At 40.8% G+C, this 20194-nt stretch overlaps 1 protein-coding gene across 9 annotated transcripts in view; it reads right to left on the bottom strand.

The window, feature by feature from the left end:
- RUNX1T1 (RUNX1 partner transcriptional co-repressor 1) overlaps window positions 1-20194 on the bottom strand; it is a 149850-nt gene that overhangs the window by 95286 nt on the left and 34370 nt on the right. The window contains exon 1 of one of the 9 annotated variants that reach the window (XM_043483919.1): window positions 14917-15292. The exons of the other annotated variants lie outside the window; for them this stretch is intronic. Within the exon in view, the coding sequence (XP_043339854.1) occupies window positions 14917-14923 (7 nt within the window). The 5' untranslated portion in view covers window positions 14924-15292. Of the gene's footprint in view, window positions 1-14916; window positions 15293-20194 lie in introns of those variants that run through there. 9 annotated transcript variants of the gene reach the window in all.

The raw sequence follows: 20194 nt of genomic DNA, 5'->3' as shown, positions 1-20194 counted from the left end.
AACTGGTCAAAAACAAAGGCCACCCTTGCAAAGTAAATGGAAATAATCACAAACTGGGTGATTATCCCATTACCCAAGATAATGCTCTTAGTCCGCAAGAGAGGAGACATTCAGGAGCATCAGTTGTGATATTGTATCTTGTAAGCCAAACAAACTGAAATGAGGGGGCGTGGGACCTAGGTCAGAGGGGGCACTGCACCGCGCGGGGTCTGCGTGTCGGGCTCCTGGCTGCTAGACCCAACACTTGCCCATGTGTCCGCCAGTCTCAGCTGACCAGCCAGCGTCTCTTTGTCCTCTCCTTCTGGAGGGAAACAAACACCATGTGAGTATCCGTGTTCATGGCATCCTCCAGGGCAGAAGGAGGATGCACACGGGGTGATGAACAGACAATATTCCGGACGGCCTACAAGGTTTCTGTATGGCTAGTTCTCAGTGAAGAAACGATCCCCTCTGGATTTTCCTGGAGGCGTGCAGACCCATCACTTTTGAAAGGTGCGGCTGCTAAGAATTCAACCGGGGCTTAACGAAGGAAAAGGATCTGTCTTAGGAGTCAACAGCCAGCTGCCTCCTTCAGAACTGTGACTCCACCTCCCGAACTCCTCCAGTCCTTCTACCTTCCGTCCTTCCTTCTCACACTCCAGCCAGCACACGGCAGCAAAACATGCGGCTCCTCTCACACAACCTGCAGCTGTCAACAGCTCTGTACAGTTCTGTCGGACATCAAAAAACATTCCAAGAATCTGGTTAAGTGCTGACGAAACTTGCCTGAATTACCCACACTACCTCCCCCTCCACATTCCTTACGCATTATTTGTTTTCCTGATGTTGGGTGGAGGAGGATGGATAGTTAAAAAAAAAAAATCTACAGATTGAGGAGCGGAGAACCTCTAGCCAAAAATACACACACAGTTGCAAAAGTGGGTAGCCAGTGTAAAGAATAACTCAACTAATCCATATATCTGATAAAATTATATCCAAGACAATGGTAACTTGGAATTCTCTGTAGACATTCAGCCACAAGCAACATCTGCCCCTGCCCCCAACCCCACAATTTCTTCTGCAGAAAGTTTGAAAATCTTAACGCTGCTTCACAGGCTAAATGAAAATCATCCCAGAATTGCTTCTTGCAATTAAGTTTTTCATGCATGCAAAAACTATGGAGCTCCTGATTTTCACCATTTGTGTGCATTAGAAATTCCTTTCAAAAGGTTTATATCTAACAACTATGCAATTAATTTACTGCTTTATGAATTAAAACTCTTTCTATAATATCCTTTATATAACCACCTTTTTCTCTCCAGAATGCAATTTGATTCCATGTTAAAATTTCTCAAAAAAAAAAAAAAAAAAAGGGAGAGACAAGAGACATAAGAGTGTTACCTATAAAATTTTTTTTAATTAAAAAAAAAAAAATCCCAGGTTGTTTCATGGGGTTTGGACTTGGCCACAGAATTCCTTGAGTTTCCTTCTGCACGTGATTCTAGACCAAAAGGGACAGAACACAGATGCTGTGCACTTCCACCCTGGCAACATGTTAGCAGTGTTTTATTAGGAAGATAACAGCACCAGAAGAGGATTCCCAACAAGATGATGCCAACTGTTTCAATATTCCTCGAAACCATCCCAAATGTTTTATTATGGTCTGTGTGTGTCAGTGATACAGCAGGCTCCTCTGAAGAACGAGGCCCTGTGCTGGTTCTTTCAAATGAATTACCTCACTTAATTCTCACAATAATGCCATGAGGTTAGGTGCGAGCTTTCCCTTTCAACAGATGAGAAGACATGAGCTAAAAAAGGCTAAGAAGCTGCTCAGAGTCAAACAACAAGGTCAGAATCCAAGAAACATTTTTTTCTGATTCTAAAATTCATGCTAATTGCAATCCAACAAAGTGCCTCAATGAACTGAAAGGCGCATCTCACTCCTCTGATAGTTATTTAGTAGCTCAGAACGCGGCACGTAGCAGCTCCATCTATCCTTTTAAAAGGTATTGTTAAGTCACTTTTGATGGCTTCCGACACATTAAGAATAAAACCCCAATGCCTAGCAACGGACTAACCTCTGAACTTGGCTCAAACTACCTTTGAAAATGCCACTCATGTGGGAGAAGGCGAGGGTGGGATGTTTCGAGAGAACAGCATCGAAACATGTGTATTATCTAGGGTGAAACAGATCACCAGCCCAGGTGGGATGCATGAGACAAGTGCTCGGGCCTGGTGCACTGGGAAGACCCAGAGGGAGCAGGTAGAGAGGGAGGTGGGAGGGGGGATCGGGATGGGGAATACATGTAAATCCATGGCTGATTCATGTCAATGTATGACAAAACCCACTACAGTATTGTAGAGTAATTAGCTTCCAACTAATAAAAATAAATGAAAAAAAGAAAAAGAAAATGCCACTCATATTTTTACCTCAGGACTTTTGGACTTTCTCTTCTGCCAGGAACTCTTCAGATCCTTCAGGTCTCTGCAAAAATGTTACCTCCTTAAAGGTGCCTTCCTTTACAATCCAATCTAAATAAGCGGCTCCACACACCTACCCTGCAGCTAGCATGGATTTTAATTGTACTTCTCCATTACTGTGGGCTTCCCTGATAGCTCAGTTGGTAAAGAATCTGCCTGCAATGCAAGAGACCCTGGTTCAATTCCTGGGTCAGAAGGAGATCAGCTACCCACTGGAGAAGGGATCAGCTACCCACTCTAGTATTCTTGGGCTTCCCTTGTGGCTCAGCTGGTATAAAGAATCTGCCTGCGATGTGGGAGACCTAGGTTGGGAAGATCCCCTGGAGGAGGGAAAGGCTACCCATTCCAGTATTCTGGCCTGGAGAACCCCATGGACTGCACAGTCCACAGGGTCACAAAGAGTCGGACACGCGACTTTCACTTTCATCCCTAACTTTTTGTCTCCTTGTGTAGTCCAGAGAAAATGCCCATTTGTGTTTTATCATGAAGGTCCCAATGAATGGAAATCAAGGTAATTTGTTTTAAATGATGTACTTTAAAAATGAGACTCAAGAAATGATAAACAATGCCTTGGATCAGAGCCTTGGTTTCTAACAGCATATTTGGAGACCACACATTACAGCTAAATTGAATGAGACAGTGAAGAGAAATTATCTGGGAGATGTTATCTGTTTCTTTGTTACTGTTTGCCTCTTACCAACTAAAATACAAAGGCTCTGAGAGGAAAGACCCATCAGTCTTAGTACCTACAACAGTGTCACAGCCAACAGTGCGGACTCAATAAATATTTCTAAAGTGAATGACCGAACTCTAGGTGCCAGGGAGACACATACATAATTGTGCACAGGCCTGACCCTTGAAAGTGTTCCGTCTACAAGGGGACAGCTACACAATTTCACATGGCAAACTGTTTCAAGAGCCACAAGTGAAATAATAATGAAGTATTATGTGGTTTCAAACCAGAAAGGATTAAAAAAGTCATAAAACCTAATATTAATAACTACTTATCATTTCATCAAGAAGGAAGGGAGGAAGAGAAATTAATGAGGGAAGAGGAGAGACCATGAACACACACCCTCTCTCTCTCTTTCTCTCACTCACTCATGTTATTCCTTCGAGCGGAAATGCTCGGTTAAGTCACGGCTTGGAAGATATAAACATCATTGAAATTCAAAAGCAGTTCTGAAGAGAGGATGCCTCAATTGGTATGCAAGGGATGCTTCCTCCCCCTGAATACATTATGAACTTGCAGCATGCTAATATGCCATGCTATCATAAGCACCAGATGGGACAGTAGGCAGTACATGTCCCATCAAACCTCAAGAAGATGTATTAATGTTCATGCTCTTTAAAAAAAAAAAAAAAATCCCTTGCCAGTGTCCCTAGACTTCCACATTTCTTAGCATTCAGTTACTTTCTCTCAAAGCACAGTCCTCCAGGGTTGCTCCTCTTCACCAGATGGTGTCAGGAATCATTTCAATCTATTTTATCACAGGAGGCAAAGGCCACAAAGCGTGTCAGACTGCGCTTACTGAAGGCGCACCACACACAAAAGAGAACAGCAGCAGATATAGGAGATGCAAGAAATAAATCCTCTCCAGGCGCTACTGATGGAACGTTCGTCATCACGTGGACCCCTTATTTACATTCAGCACAGAAAAATAAAATGCTGTGATATATCTAAACTTCCTAGATGACTAATATTATTGTGAAATTGAGGTCTGCCTAAATAGTCTCTAAAGATGATCAGGTTAAACTCACAAAATTCTGAACGATTAGAAGTTGGCTCAAATAAAGGCAAGGACATCTCAAATGGTACCTGAGTGCATTGAAATAGACGAACATCTTTACAAGTGACTATCAGAATGAATAAACATCCCAGAATTGACTTGAAATGCACCTTCTCTTAACTATCTCATTCAATTCAGGTGTAATGTGTGGGCATCCAAATATGCTATTAGAAACCCAAGCTCTGAACAAACACGTTCTTCGTCATTTCTTGGGCATTGTTTTTAAAGCACATCATTCAAAACAAATTACCTTGATTTCCATTCACTGGGACTTCCATGATAAAAAAACAAATGGGTATTTTCTCTGGACTACCCAAGGAAACAAAAAGTTATGACTTACAAATGTCTAATTTGAATATGCTTCAGAATCCTCCGAGAGCTTGTTCAAACACAGATTGCTGGGCTACCTCAGAGTTTCTGATTAAGTTTGCAGAGGGGCAGAAAATATGTATTTCCAATAAGTTCCTGGGTGATAATGATATTGCTGGTCCATGAAACCCACTTTAAGAACCACTTCATTACATCATTCTATACCACATTTCCAAAGTGCCTCAAAGACCACTTGGAAAGTCTGTAATCCATGCAGGGTATCAGCAATACCCTTGTAAAAACAGCCACTCACTGGATAAGCTACAATGATCTTCTATAAACTTTTAAAGGCACAAATTAAGAGACACACTTATAAAATATGTGTTAAATTAGCAAGAATATTCTTCCAAAGTGATAGTCTCTGAGACTCAAACCTGCCCTCCTATCCCTTTCAAAGGATTCAATGTATATTTAGAAACAAATATAAGAGAGCGAAGATATTTAAAGAAAGCTCCACTATCATAAGAAATTATATGTTTTTTAAAAAAATTATGTATCAAGCACTGCCTGAATTATTTTAGTAATCTCTCTGGAGTCTTGATGATAAGTTTTATCAGACTATTCAACTGCTACTAATATAAGATTATTGGTAGAAGAAACCATTGATAGAATTTACCGTGCAACCAAAAAGATGAAAATATTTCTTAATATTTGTCTTTTGTTAGGCCTCCCAGGGTTGAGAAGATCCCCTGGAGTAGGAAATGATAACCCATACTCCTGCATTCTTGCCTGGAAAATTCCATGGACAGAGAAGCCTGGTGAGCTACAACCCACGGGGTCGCAACTGAGCAACTCAGCTCACAGAATCCTACTCATTATGTCTGCTGGATCCCTGACACCCTACACCCATCCTCCCAAACTGCAGCAAGTGCCCAGGTAGAGGAAGCACTAATTTCCCCAAATATTACAACTGTCAAAAGCCCTGGATTTTGTTTCTAACTTCAGTAATTATGCCAGAGAGGGCTTTTTTTAAGTGTCATATATTGTACCATACTTTTAGTAAATATGATCATGATAATCATGCAATTTTAACTAATATGCAGCTAGCTGCCAAGAAAGTTGTATATGGCCAAAAAAATTATTTTTTTATCTTTCCATAGCTCAAAGAAAACACTTGATTATTAAACACCATTTACCAAAAATTTTTATAAGATTTACTTCTTAATCCCCACCCCCCATATTTAACATGCTTTGTGCATTCTTTCTTTCCTTTAAGATCCCTGTGAATCCCAGTCCACCTCTCATCCTCACTTATTCATTAAACAAACATTTGTTGATTCCTTACTCTCTGCCTACTACCTCATGGGTAGCCTGGAATGGAATTTTTAGAACTAGGAAATCAAGATCTTAAAGCAAATGGCAGCTTTATCAAGAAGAGCTGATGACACTTAAAATGTCTATTATTTTAAACAATGAAGAGTCTGTATCTTGGAACACATAAAAGGTTAGAATCCAGCTCTCTGAGCAATGTCTCCTGTTAAGAGAAATGAAAATCGGTCAGGAGGAAAAGTCTCAGAGACACCTAAAATGACTCCACAAATTAAAACTGCCACTAATTCACACCTGGGGGAACACAAAACAGAAGATGGGCTTTCCACATTTTCACTGAAGCATTCACTTCACTATTTTACTCACCATTCTAAGTTTGGTTACATGGTTTTCAAGCTAGCCAATGACTGGAATGGGTGGACGTGTGGCACAGGAACAGAAAGAGGGGAGGCAGAAGGGAGAGAAAATTCTACCGACTGCAGACAAAACTCACAGGCACAACACCCTCGAGTCCTTCTGTGTGACTGAAAAACACGTGTTAAGTCCAGAGAGTGTCACTGTCTGACTTTAATCATCACTGCTTATATGTAAAAATTCTGTACTCTGCTTTTTAAGGAGACACAGCATGCTAACAATCATCATCACTACCACCATACTGCAGAACAAAAGTCAGCAAAGCAGAATCCCTGCTTCTGAGACAAGGACAGTGATGCTCAGACAGACAGGAAAGTGACTGGCTTGTTCCTGGGCACACCACGAAGTGGAAGAAGTCGGACTCACACTCAGCCATTGACATTCCTGATGCCCCGTTCTGGCCTCATAAACACGATATATTAATTGTTCATAATATAAACTCAAGCCATAAAGCAAAAGATACAGCATGTTCAGCACACACTGATAAAGAGCATAGCTGAAAGCTGAAAGACCAGGGCCATTCAAAGTAACTGACCAACAGGCATAGACATTCTAAACAAGAAAACAGAAGCAACTTTGGGGCTTCAAGAGATACCCTTTCGCTCTCTGGAAAACACTACAAAATGGTTTGATTCTCCAAGAAGTTTTAGAAAAAAAGGTATATTAACATCACACTGATATGCTTTACCCACACAACATATGAGCAAAATGTACCAAAGTACCAAAGGCTTTATCCCCAGAATACATGAATAAAATGTAGATAAAAATGAAAAATAAGCAGAAAGACATTCTTCACCTGGGAAATTACGTCACTTGCCCAAAACAACAGGGATGTAAGTAGCAGATTCAGAGATTTTAACTAGTTTTCCAGACTCTGAAAGGAGTGCATTAAAAAAGGAAAATAAATAAATAAATAAAGGTAATAAGATGTGCTAAAAGTTGGGACCAAAGGAGGGGGGAAAAAAAAACACCCAGAAAGATATTCCTCTATGTAGCAAATAGTTAAATAACAACAGGTAACTTTTTTTTTCAGCCAAGTTCTTTAGAAAGACTCCTAAATTGTACAAAAACTTGAAAAATCTGTGAAAGCTTGATCACATCTATATATACTTTTTGTTTTTTTTTTTTTGGATATTTCATAACCAGCAAGCTTCCCTGGTGGCTGAGACGCTAAAGAATCAGCCAGCAATGCAGGAGACCTGAGTTCGATTCCTGGGTTGGGAAGATGCCCTGGAGGGAAGCATGGCAACGCACTCCAGTATGCTTGCCTGGAGAATCCCCAAGGACAGAGGAGCCTGGTGGGCTACAGTCCACGGGGTCGCAAAGAGTCGGACACGACTGAGCAATTAAGGTCAGCACACACAAGCAAACACTGGTGTACAAGAGAATGCTTGGGTAATTAACAAGTTACATTTACTTCTGGTTTCTATTATTTTTTATTTTATAAACCAATGATTAAGAACATCGCAGAAAGACTAGAAAAAAATAAAGCGCTTTCTATGGACAAAAAAAAAATCTTCATTTTGATTCCTTAATATTTTCCTGTCTCTAGGCTGTCTCATACAACTAATGCTAGAGCAGAAAGAAAGAAACAAATAAATGTTAACAGACCTTTCAAATGAGATGTTGCCATAAATGCCAGTATGCAGGTTCAGACAGAAACATTATAAAGAGGAACAATGCCTATTTCACACGCAAAGTGTCAGAATCAAGGCCTTTCTTTGTTCCAGTCATATCTTTGTCAGGACACATGTTAAGCATTTCAAATGAAAGAATATATAAATTGTTACCACAGGACCCTCAAATTTTATTATGCATTTTCCTCCCAATAACTCAAGCATCATTAAACCAAACAAGTCCAGAGGAAGGCAGAGAAGTTTAATCATGCAAAGTTCAAATATAAAGGAATGATATGCTCAGAAGCGCAATTGTCTTTCCCAAAGTTCTAAATAACTTAGCACCCCATCAAAATCATCCCAGATTATTAAGCATGGTCCGTTTATTTTGTTAAACTCTTTAAGACTCTTGTTAAAGCCATAAACACATGATAAAGACACCCTCCAACATCCCTTCTTCCTAAAGAGCATTTCTGCCTATCTAATTACATAGCTCTCAAGGCCAAACTCTTTACAGTGTCATGTTCTCATCGGTACTTTCAAATTTACTTTCTTGCGTGAGCATCAAAGTACACGGTACGATGTTAATAAACCACACAGAATTAAAAGAATCCCTCTAATAAAGTGAGACTTTTTACAGACTGCACTTATCACTTAGCCCTTAAAAAAGAAATGTGGAAAACAGAAGTGAAATCTTCTAGGGAAAACCGCCCACAATTTTTAAATCAACTGCCTTTTTTTTAGAAGGAGGCGGGGCATGGTGAAAAAAGTTGATGTGCTTGCCTACAATGTGCTCATTTTCTGCAAACAGTCTGCCTGCCTAGAAACTCCTGGGGCAGATCACGGGAACCCAGCAGCCTCAAGACCAAGAGATCTGATATTTTTCCCTTATGGCTCAGCTGGTAAAGAGTCCTCCTGCAGTGCGGGAGACCTGGGTTCGATCCCTGGGTTGGGAAGATCCCCTGGAGAAGGAAAAGGCTACCCACTCCAGTATTCTGGCCTGGAGAATTCCATGGACTATATAGTTCACAGGGTCCCAAACAGCTGGACACAACTGAGCGACTTTCATGACAAATTTTAACCACACAATATTCAACAATTTTGTTTGCCCATGTGTTGAACACATCATTGATTTCCATTTTCCTACTATCATCCAAAACACAGAAAATACTCCATCTGAGGTTCTGATCAACAAAAAATAGCCAGAATTACCTCATGTCAAAAGCCTAGAAAGGTGATATCTTAGTTAACCTACACCGCTTCATCAGGGAGTAAATTTACAATTTCTATTAGACTTTTCAAAATAAGGACATTAGTCCCCTGATGCCTATTACTCCCCATTGCATTCTCTCAAGCATAGAAATAAACAGAGAAATAACTACGCTCCTAATCTGTTTTACCCAAGATCATTCTTGAAGACTGAGGCTAATCCTTTTCCATTTTTAGTTTCCAGCACCTAGAACTCCACCTTCTCTGCTACTCTCCTTCAAATTCAAACATCCCTCTTCAAACATTTCCATCTAGTTTCCATTACAAAACTTCCTCTCACCAAACACAACACACTCACACCCTTCCTAAAAAAAAAAACAAAAAACCAGGGACTTTCCTGGTGTTCCAGTGATTAAGAATCCACCTGCCAATGCGAGGGACATGCGTTCAATTCCTGGTCCGGGAAGATTTCACACGCTGCGAGGTAACTAAGCCCAAGAGCCTGCAAGTCACAACTACTGAGTCCATGGGCTACAACTCCTGAGGCCTGCACGCCCCAGAGGCCACACTCTGCAACAGAAGATGCTACCTCCACGAGGGGCCTGCGCAACGCAACTACAAGTGTCCAGAAAGGAAGACCTAGTACAGCCGAAAATAAACAAATCAAAGTTTTAGAAAAGTAATCAAAAACCAGCTGCCAGACCAGAGAGAACCCCTTCTCTGCCATTTAACGATATCTATGTGTCCTCGGGGAAAACGCTTAATTTACCTGCTCTTCGGGTTTCCAATATTAATAGACGTCATGGTCACAGAAACCCTTTGCAGAACTGGGGGAATTAGTAAGTATACAAGGTGCCTAGCCTTGGGGCCCGGCATGTATAGATTTTCAATAAAAGGCTTACTATACTATCAGAGATTTATTCTGTTCAGAGATGGCAGTTATATACTCCCTCTGAGATTAAGAGGATTTCCTGTTTCCTTTGATTGGAGCTCTATGGGTTGAAAAACATAATTAAGCTAGACATTCTCAGAAAGTACATTTACATTAATATTAATTAATGCAAACAGCTGTTTGAGAAAGCCAGCCAGATAAACCTGCTTCTTGGTCAGGTGTGAAATCCTATTGTTCTCAAGTTATGAGTCATTTAAGTTAATGATGTATTCCACTAGATACTGTCAGCCACTAAAGAACCACAATTGTACACAAAGAAATTGCTTTCGAGCAATGCCGTACCCACTGTCACACACAGACATTAAAACTTAATAAACAAAAATCAGTATCCTGTCCTCAGTATAAGAACAGCAAACTAAAAATTAAGTAACATTAACAGAGATCCAGTCTGGAGAAGGAGGACACAGTCAAGGCCCATAAGCCCAGGGTCCACACGTCCTCCTGCCTGACTCCTAACCCCATCAGGTACCACCTGCCCCTGGGCTCCTGGACCTGCCTCCAGGTTCTTGCTATTCCCCATCATAACTACAGTTTACTTCTCCGCCTGGAGCACCAGAAGTCAAAACTCTTTGAAGGCCTGGCATGGAGAGACTGAACCGTGGTTATTTGGCCCCTGGTACATTTTTCAGCAACTCACAAAAGTCTACTCTCTGAATGCCCTTGTTCCAGTAAACTTTAGTCGTCACAACTTTACTAAGAAAACTAATCGATCTGCTTAGGACTCAATAATTAACCGTATTTAGGCTCTCTAACTTCCAAACAACTATAAGATAAATTTGATGGCACATCTTTGCCACAGGTCAACTGATTACTGTTACAGAACTTCCCCCCACAGTGCTCTGAAGCCCTGGAGTAGACAGGGAGGAAGCACATGGTAAAAGCAATCCAGGGCACCAAAGCAGACTGACACCAAGATGGCAATGTGACTGAACAAGCGTATGAGATTTAGAAGCAGCATGGTAAAGAGGGTGAACTGGGAGAATCTACTTACTTTACAAAATCACCTGAGCCTCAGTTTCAACACCTGTAAACTGGAGGCACTTTCAAGATCAATCTTCCCGCTCTAAAATGCATTTTGTTCCTTTGATGATTCCAAAGTCTGTTCAGAGTATGGTTTTTACAGCATCCCCTTTGCAAACCTCAAATATCAGTGCAGTGATGAAACAGTTAATAAACATTTCTGGACGATATAATGCCTACTAAGCAAATATTTATTCTAAAAAACATTATCTTTTTTTCAGTAGACTATTATTAACTGTGCAGGAAGATGCCTTGTAAAAATTTCCAAATATTATTTTAAAATACATAGAACTAAAAGGTCAAATACTCAAATTCTAACAGAAAATAATTTAAAAAGCAAAAGGGAACTGGTGCCAGGGTTTGAAAAGAAGCTGGAACTTCTAAATGCCTGCTACAAAAAAGTAATGTCTGCACAATCTACACTTATAATTGGATATTTGCTGCTGATATAGCTGTCTTTAACAGCTAGCAGGAGGCTTGTGTGCTACAGCAAAGAGTTAACCTGAAACAACGGCAAATCAACTTGCAAGGAAAAGCAGACTGACAGTGCATGGACTGCTGTGGCTCTTGTTCTTGTACAACAGCATTTAGACGCATCTATTAAAAAAAAAAAAAATAACCAGGTGCATTATCCAAAGTTCACTTACTAGGGACACTAACAGTTGTCTGTCCATGGCAATTTCATTCCTGTTTTTTACACAAATCATCGCTTGCAAGCACTGATGTTAAAAACAGAAAAACAGTCTAGTACACAGTGGCTATAAATGCCAAATCAATTTTCAGCAGATAATAAAGTCCATGTTTTACAATCAGCAATGTACTGTTTTACTACCCAAAAATGTAAGCTAATAATATATAGCTCTCCTAAATGGAAAATGCAGATATGCTGTTAAAAAAAAAAAAAGGGCCGGCTGTGAGAGGATGGATCATTTCTGCAGGGACCTTCTTAAAGCTATGTGTAAGTGTTTTGAAAATATCACATGATGTGGCCATGTGTTAAAAATTACAGCCAGTTAAGTTCTCTGCTAAGAAAAATATGTGGGCAATTTATGAAATGCACTCCAGGATGGGGATGTCTTAAGTAAAACCAGATTTTGAAAACAAACCTTTTTTTTTTTTTTTTTTTTGGAAACTTGAACTTAAAAAAAGTTCCAGTCACATCTGGAGAGCAGGACCATTGAGAACATTGAGAAAGGGTGGTCTGACCTAATGCTAGCCATCTTCTGAAAGAACAGCACTATTTCTGGGCTACACAGACTGTGCTCACTTATTGTCCTTTTAAGGCAACAGTCCTGAAAGTATTTTGTAGGTCAACATATGTTCTTTGATAATATTATACCAAGATTGATAAAAATATAAATGTTTCAGAAAGCTCAGAGCCATCTCCTCCTGAAATACTGTAATTCCCAGAGTCTCCTAGCCTTCTCATAAGCAAACATTTTTCTTCCCTTAAACACAAGGATCTAGTTGTTACTAAGTGACAGGCAGTAAAATGATATTTCCTTATATTGAGTTAAATCATAAAAATAGTATCATCTATTTCTTTAAAAGCACGTATGGCCTTCTCTTCGCCTTTTCATGGTTCCTTTTGAAATAGCATGCTATCAATAGCTAAAGTGTGTTTGTTTTTTAGTTTTTTTTAAATGGACAAAGTTATAAAAACACTGAAACTAAGACTTTACCTACCCATCCCCACAGATTGGTATATCTTTGAATAAATTCAGTTTGTGCACATCGATTTCCAGGGATTTCCCCCATTTTTATGAAAAAGGTCCTAGATCTGAGAATTGTTACATCAAGTTTGGACAACCAGGAGCCAATTCTGACACCTGACCTATGGAATAAAGATAACAGTGATGAAGATGATGATAAATGTTAATATATACTTAGAATAGTGATCAGTACCAGAAATACGTCCATTTAATCTTGTACACATAACATCTTACTTAAAAATAAAAAATCTGTCCCAGATGGTAAAAATGCCCATTAACATAAGTACATACGTATGGACAAAAATATGCTAAAAACCTCATTAAGAGGTAGTCCGTCCGATAGTAGTGGTTAAAAAGTGCAGATGGGTGTCAAAAATAGCCAAGTGTCAGAACTGCTCAAGTATCACCATTCTGGCACAAGCGTGTAGTCACAGCTGTTAATGTGTTCTCTGCATCCAAGTACAAGGTTTTCTAACACAGTCGATGAGCAAGAGGCAGTGAGGGACACTGCCCACACCTCAGGGTGCTGCTTTAGAACTAGTCAGGTATTAACGACTAAAACACACTTACCAGTGATTCTAAAACCTTAAATACGGTTCAATGCATTTTAAATAAGGATGTTTCAAAGAATACTTTAAAATCATGTCATTAATATGGGATAGCAAGGGTCCTACCTAATCTCTTTCACTTGTCATCATTCACAAATGGCTTTGGGTTATTATGCAGCTCTGTTTTACCAAACAAAATACAGACTCTACAAAACGCTGATAGATCCGATCACTTAACACATATTTATTAAACGCATAAGAACAAGCTAGATTTGACCGATGACATAAAAATCAGATGAAACTATACAATACTCAGGCTAAATAAAAACCACGAGCACTTTTTCACACAGCTTCCATACCACATACTCAATGCACATTACATCTTCAGCTACTTGGTGCATATAAATCAAGATGAGTGCTGAAAGAGTTAAAATGACCTTTCAAAGACCTCAGTCACTGTCTCTTTGAAAATTGATTTTTCCCATCTTTCAGCTACATACATCCCTCGTCCACAGAACTGATGAAAAGTTAACAGTTCGGCCACAAATGCATCCTTGCTGATGAGGACTTACAAGACACATCCTAGAGGGAAAAACATTCTTCAAACAACTGCCAATACCTACACACAACTGTGGTTGCAGAAAACTGGCAGATACTGTTTCAAAACACCATCTGTGAGGTGTACAAACTCTGTGACCAAGCACAGCCTCTTCTGCCTGTCCTGCCCAAAAAACCCACACGAATCAGCCAGCTGGAGGATCTCTCTCTGCCTTGTCTTTTTAATCTGAGATCTGCTACTCATAGTAGGCAAAGGGCAGTCCAGATCGTTCCTGAGAATAACAGAAACACCCTTGCCCCGACAGGCTTCTACCAAGCTTCTCTGTTCTCAAGCAGAGCTTTCACTGGCAACGATCACAGAAACACTCTGGGCTCCAAAAATAATATTTTTCAGAGGAAATTAACATACATTAAATTTCCAGGACCACAACAGCGTCAGTAATTCAGCAGACTTTCTATAATTAACCGATTTCAATTATTTGCCTGATGACATCTCAGCGCTGTAATTTAGGACAAGACTGAAATCATCGGTAGTCCCTAAAGCTCCCTTCACTTTCTCTGACATAAACAGTTTTCGAAAGAGACCTTATCCCAGGCTTCCACCATAATCTGCACATTCCCTCCACAGATGAAATGTCCAGGACACGACGTACAGATGACAGTCGCGAAATCCACAGCAGAAAACATCCTTCTTACTTGAAGCTAAATCCCTCCAGTGAATTGCTCTGGCCAAAAGATAACGTGGCCGGACTTGCCCTGTCTTGAAAACACACCTCCCACGTCTTAAAAGCGAGGCTTCCACCCCTCGGAGCCCTGGACCTAGATTCTGATGGCCCTTTTTTGACGCCTCCATCCACCTCGGTCACTCCCCCAGCCTCTGCCTGCCCACGTTAAGACACAGCCCGCTGTGGGCAGAAGGTTCTTTTCGGAGCAGTAATGAAAAGTAAGCCTGCTTCCTTTGACAAACCACACAGAGAAAGCGGAACGGGGCTCACTCACCGGGCATTCCCGAATGCGGCGTCCACACCGAGAGTGGCTCTCTCTCCTAAGAGGAAGCGCGCGCGGGGCTCATGCCTCCCGTCCCGGAATCGGGGCCGGCAGGGCGAGGGGGGCCGGCAGGGGGGCCGGGGCGCCGGAGCCCGAGGCGGGGTGCTGGGCGCGTGCGCCTGCCAGGCGGGGACAGATGGAGAGCTGACACTCCGGATTGCACTTGGAGCAGAAATGTGGATGATGACAGGAACACATGTGGCCTTGAACCCAGCCCCGTCTCTCCAGGCAGAACAATGACAGGGACGTGTGGGCCACCCCGGCCTCCCCTTACCCCCCGGCCCTCTCTCCGCAAGTTCCAGAGCACCCAAGAACAGGAAAGTAAAAATGCAGAATGATAAGCTAAATGCTGAATAATTCATTCCCCAACACCACCGCGCCCCCCCCACCCAGCCCCTTGCAAGTTAACCCTTATCTTGCCGGAAAGAAGAGAAAGGCGACCTGGTCCCCCCTCCCACAGCTCACAAGGAGAGCTCTCCCTTCCACATTCACAGGTTAACAACCCCCATCACTGGGCACTTAAAAAAAAAAAAAAGAAAACAAACAGAGGCACGGACCTCGAAGCTTGTTTATTGAACTGGAAATCCAAAGCTGCATAAAAAACCTGTCCCAAAGACCGTGTAGACTGTGCCAGTTTATCAGACAGAACAAAAGTATCAGAATCATTCCCTTTGTCAGCTTCTCAGTAGTGTGTGTAAAATAGACCACTTTGGAGAAGCAGAAGCAGACCACTTTTATTTTACTAGCGTGCTTTTAACCCCCTGGGATCCCTGCGCTGATCTGCTCCAAACATGCTTAGCTTACTCTCCTCTACCTTGCATAGAGATCCATGGGAGATGAAAACAAAATCTTCACTGTAAAGCCTTTTCAAAAGCTGAACAATCATGTCCTGCTTTCTGATTTTTTTTTTTGGCACGCTCTTAAATGTTTATCCCTCCCATGAATAACACATACCCAGCCAGGTTCAATGGACTCTTCCCTATTAAGCTTTAATGGACACCATGATATATAAAACTACGAGCCTTTGTTAGAGTGCTTTATCTAAAGCCGGCTATTTTCCTCTCAGCAGTCCCTCTTTAGTCCTTTGTAAAACATCCTTGCCTCATAGGAGAAACATATGCCTGCCTGCCTTGCGTGCCTTTTCTGCACACGCAAAAATGCCAGGCAGAAGGAAAATACTGTTCACGTCTAAAACTCTTCCTCCATTTAACACTGGCACATGTTTCCGAGGTTTCTGTGTGTTTGTTTTAACAACACGGCACATGATGAGACAGAGCCTCAGGCTTTACCTTTCCAGTGGCTGTTCAATCCAGTATAAACAGAAACAACTCCACTCGAGCCTCTGACCAGCCCGCAAGCTCAAGGAATAAGACAGCCAGGAGCATCCCCCTTAACTCCTGCCCTGCCTTCACACTCTTCAGCTAGTCCTGTGCCTATTCTACCCTTTCCACAGGCTTCTGGCCCTTATCAGATTGATTTTCCCCCTACTTGCTGCCTCAAAGAAACCATAAAAACAAACCCATCTGAAATCAGAGGCAGTGACTCTTGACTTCTGCCTCCTCCCTCTTCCTACACCTCTCGCCAAAATTGCACACAACCTGTTTCAAAGCGCACACACACAGACCCTGCACAAACTAAAAATAGATCATCTCTGCTAAACAGTGCCAATCAATAAGAACTTCTACAGCCCCCCAATAAGAAGTGCTGCTTCATCGAGTGAACCCCTCAAAAATCCATCACTGTCAAGAGACAACTTGTAAAAAGACTACAATTCATAATGATTACTCCACTCTGTCACTAATAGTATATTGCACTCTATTTATGAGGCCAATCTTTTTGTTCATCTTAGTTAGATGTCACTTGTAATGAGGTTCTGTGTAATGGATTTCAGAACAGTTATGCACTGATCTCAAACATTCTTATGACAGAAAGCTTTATAGCAGGCATGAGTGTGATAATCAATTAACTCCTGCTGTAAGGACCTTTATGAAATCCAGCATTCTAAATCTGTAGGTTTTCATTCTTAAAGAGAATATTTTTTAAAGCCACTCAATGCTACATGGCACTGATTTTTTTTTTTAATACCATACTTAAGTTAGAAAGAGAACATTTTCACAGTGGGGGAACCCAACTTTCATCAATATGCATGGTGAATCACTTCTAAAATAGAAAATCACAGGACAGAAATGCAATACACTTGAAAACTGGATGATATCCGGTTTTAAAAGTAGGTCTTGATATCGGTACACTGCAAGTCCCTAAACTACAGCTCAGAAAATTGAACTCCCATATGCCATGTGATCATGTATCTTTTCTATGTGTAAAAAAGCTTTTTAAGCTGTTATCTGACTACAGTAATTGCCACTTTAAATTGATCCACGTCAACAAAACCTGGATCCCTGGAGATTCTCACCTAGAAGTCTGGCTGCAGAAAGGGCCTAACAGAGTGTGTGTGCACCTGAGACGAGGTCAGCATTTCTCCAGGAACCAGCTTCCTCCTCTTATCCTGCGAGCCACGGAGGCAAGCAAAGCACCAACTCACTTGGCGGTTCTCCCCTGAACAGGGAAGCCTGGATATATAGTTCTATATGCTTACTTAAACAGAAATAATTTTCCCTTTAATTAAAAAAAAAAAAAGTACAAGGAGCCAAGGTCTCTAGAATCCAAATTGTAAAACAAAAATAGATAATCAAAAACATGATGAGTCCATGTATATACGTGAGTGGGAAAAAAAGAATATCTATTATAGTTTACTCTGATGCAAAACACTGTCTTGAATTACTACTAGGAAACATATTTTTAAAAATTAAAATATATTCAAAACAAAAGACTTCACTGCTGACTAAGTATCATCCTTTGAAGAGCCATGTTAGTTAATGCATGTCTTTTAATTAAGAACACTGAGCACTTTCAAGGCAATTTTTTTAAAGAGCGCCATCTACGAAAATCACCTTCCAAATCAGTAACTTTCGTCGACAACTGAACGCCTGGCTCCCAAAATAATACATAAATTTTTGACAATGTATATAGCTCATTCACTAGAAGGACATTACATCATGGTATTACGCTAAGGTGTTTTTCACTTGTTTCCAAAACAGACCATCCCTATCTTAGAGACTTTTCCTTAGTTCAAACCTAACTTACCAACAGGGACTAAGAGTCTTCTGAAACTGTGTGCAGTTAATGAAAGCTCTCTACACTGGGGAAGGGAGAGTTTGAGTCAAAGCTTTTCCACAGGTCTTCTCAACTTCCCACTTGCTTGGAGCAAGCTGTTGTGATACACTGTGACTTCACACAGTGGGTATTAAGTGAGTTAATTCAAAGGAGCTGAAACCTCATTGATCCTAATTGAAAGCAATACACCCAACCAAATACCTTCCTACCCCATCTGCTCTGGTCTGCCACCAGCTATTCAATACAAGAGAATTAATAGTTTCAGATATTCTAACCGACCCAATAAAAGCACTCATTTAAGCAGGGCTGCATTAACAAAGTGAAAAAACAAGGGCAAAATGGGTTCAAATGGAGCATTTTACTCCTCGTTGCCTTTAACAAAGCTGAAGAAGGCTGATTCTGACTTTCTATGTGCAAGACTTGATAAACTGAATGAGAAGGCACTCAGTGACCAGCCAACGAGCAGTGATGAATGGTCATTAAGACCCCCCTGCTCTTAGGGGAGCCCGGCCGCAAAGTGGCGCACCAGCTTGAAAGGGCGGACTCACTAATGTCCAGATTTCTCCGCTTGTTGTTCCACTTTCAATTTCAGACCACTGGCCACCAAATGAGGCTGACATATTGGAAAATAATGTTTTATGGGCGAGTGGTAAAAAATAAAATGGAGGCATTAGCTCTGCTTTCAAATTCAAATCTGCTAGTTTTGTCAGACCCCAAAGGTTTTGATTTTCCACCCAGCTGGAAGCTATTAGTGTTTTCTAAAGGCATCCCACTGACAGGGCAAACCTACCTAATGTGTGAGCTGTTGGGCTACGATGGACCTCTCTTTTGGATGATTTCCTAACTTCTCATCACTTTGACAGTCAATTAAATAGATACAACACCTAATAAAAATGTACATTAATTTGTTTCTGCCACTGAAAGACATCTGAAACTGTATTAAATAAAGGCCCTAATAGGTTGTCTCCTGACAAAGATAAATCCAATAATACTTTGTCTGTAAGAAAAACAAACGGTTTTATGTTTATGGAGTTAGGCTACGTCAGATGCAGCCAACCAGAAAGAGATGAGTGGGACAGGGGAAAAAAAAAAATTAAGTTAAAAAGTTCAGTGAGGTATTTCATAAAGGTAAGAGGGAATCTGCCACTTTTAAACTCCTTAATATAAATATCAGCTGAAAACAACCAGACACATTCACATTATTTCCCTCCAATATTTCCTTTGGGGGAAAGAGCTGGCAAACACCTGTATCTCCCTTCAGTCAGCCCACAGAGGAGCTCACAAGAACTGTGCTAAATGACAAAAAAGAACAGGAGACATGATGGCCAGCTTGAGAATTTGAAGGGTACATAAACATCATGGGGTCAAAGGGTTATTTGGGGCTGTCCAAGAGGGCCTAAGTGGGGCAATACGGTGGAATCAAGTAAAAGAAACATGCTGGATAGAGGAAGCTTGTCTTAATAGGTGATTATACCAGACATCACAGCGGCAGGAAGGCTTCCCTGCTTGGATCTTTTGCAACTAGATGACAGAGTACCATACGAAACAGTGTCTCATGGAGAACACGCCGTATGGTCTGTCAAGAAATCCAGCTCTACCAGGGCAAGTGGCAGGTCAAGAGCTAGAAGTCATGACCCCTTGCCTTCACCTGTGACATGTCAAACCAGAGGACTCAGGACCCTTTGATTTCTGTATCTCCAATCCGTTAGAGTGAGTTAATGTGCTCTAAACTGTGATTTGAGGATTTCAATCATAACATACTTTTAAATAATAGCGATGACTTAAGCTGATAAGCCGCAATGTCTGATTTCTTTTTTTTTTTTTTTTACCATCTCCAATGCATAGAGAATACAATGTTAGTTATAACATTCCAACAATTTTTTAGGCACTATATTTGATTCTCAACTCTGGGTGAAACATAATATCCTCTACATATGAATGAAAAGACATGTATCAGTACATTTAAGTATGTAGGGACCATGTATGTGTAGTTCTCTACAATGAAATCTGTTTAAGATAAAACATCCATGGCACAAATAAATAAAATCTGTATTCG

The sequence above is a fragment of the Cervus canadensis genome, chromosome 12 (genome assembly GCF_019320065.1).
Source record: "Cervus canadensis isolate Bull #8, Minnesota chromosome 12, ASM1932006v1, whole genome shotgun sequence".
NCBI classification, from domain to species: domain Eukaryota; kingdom Metazoa; phylum Chordata; class Mammalia; order Artiodactyla; family Cervidae; genus Cervus; species Cervus canadensis.
This window is presented reverse-complemented; position numbering and strand designations above follow the sequence as displayed.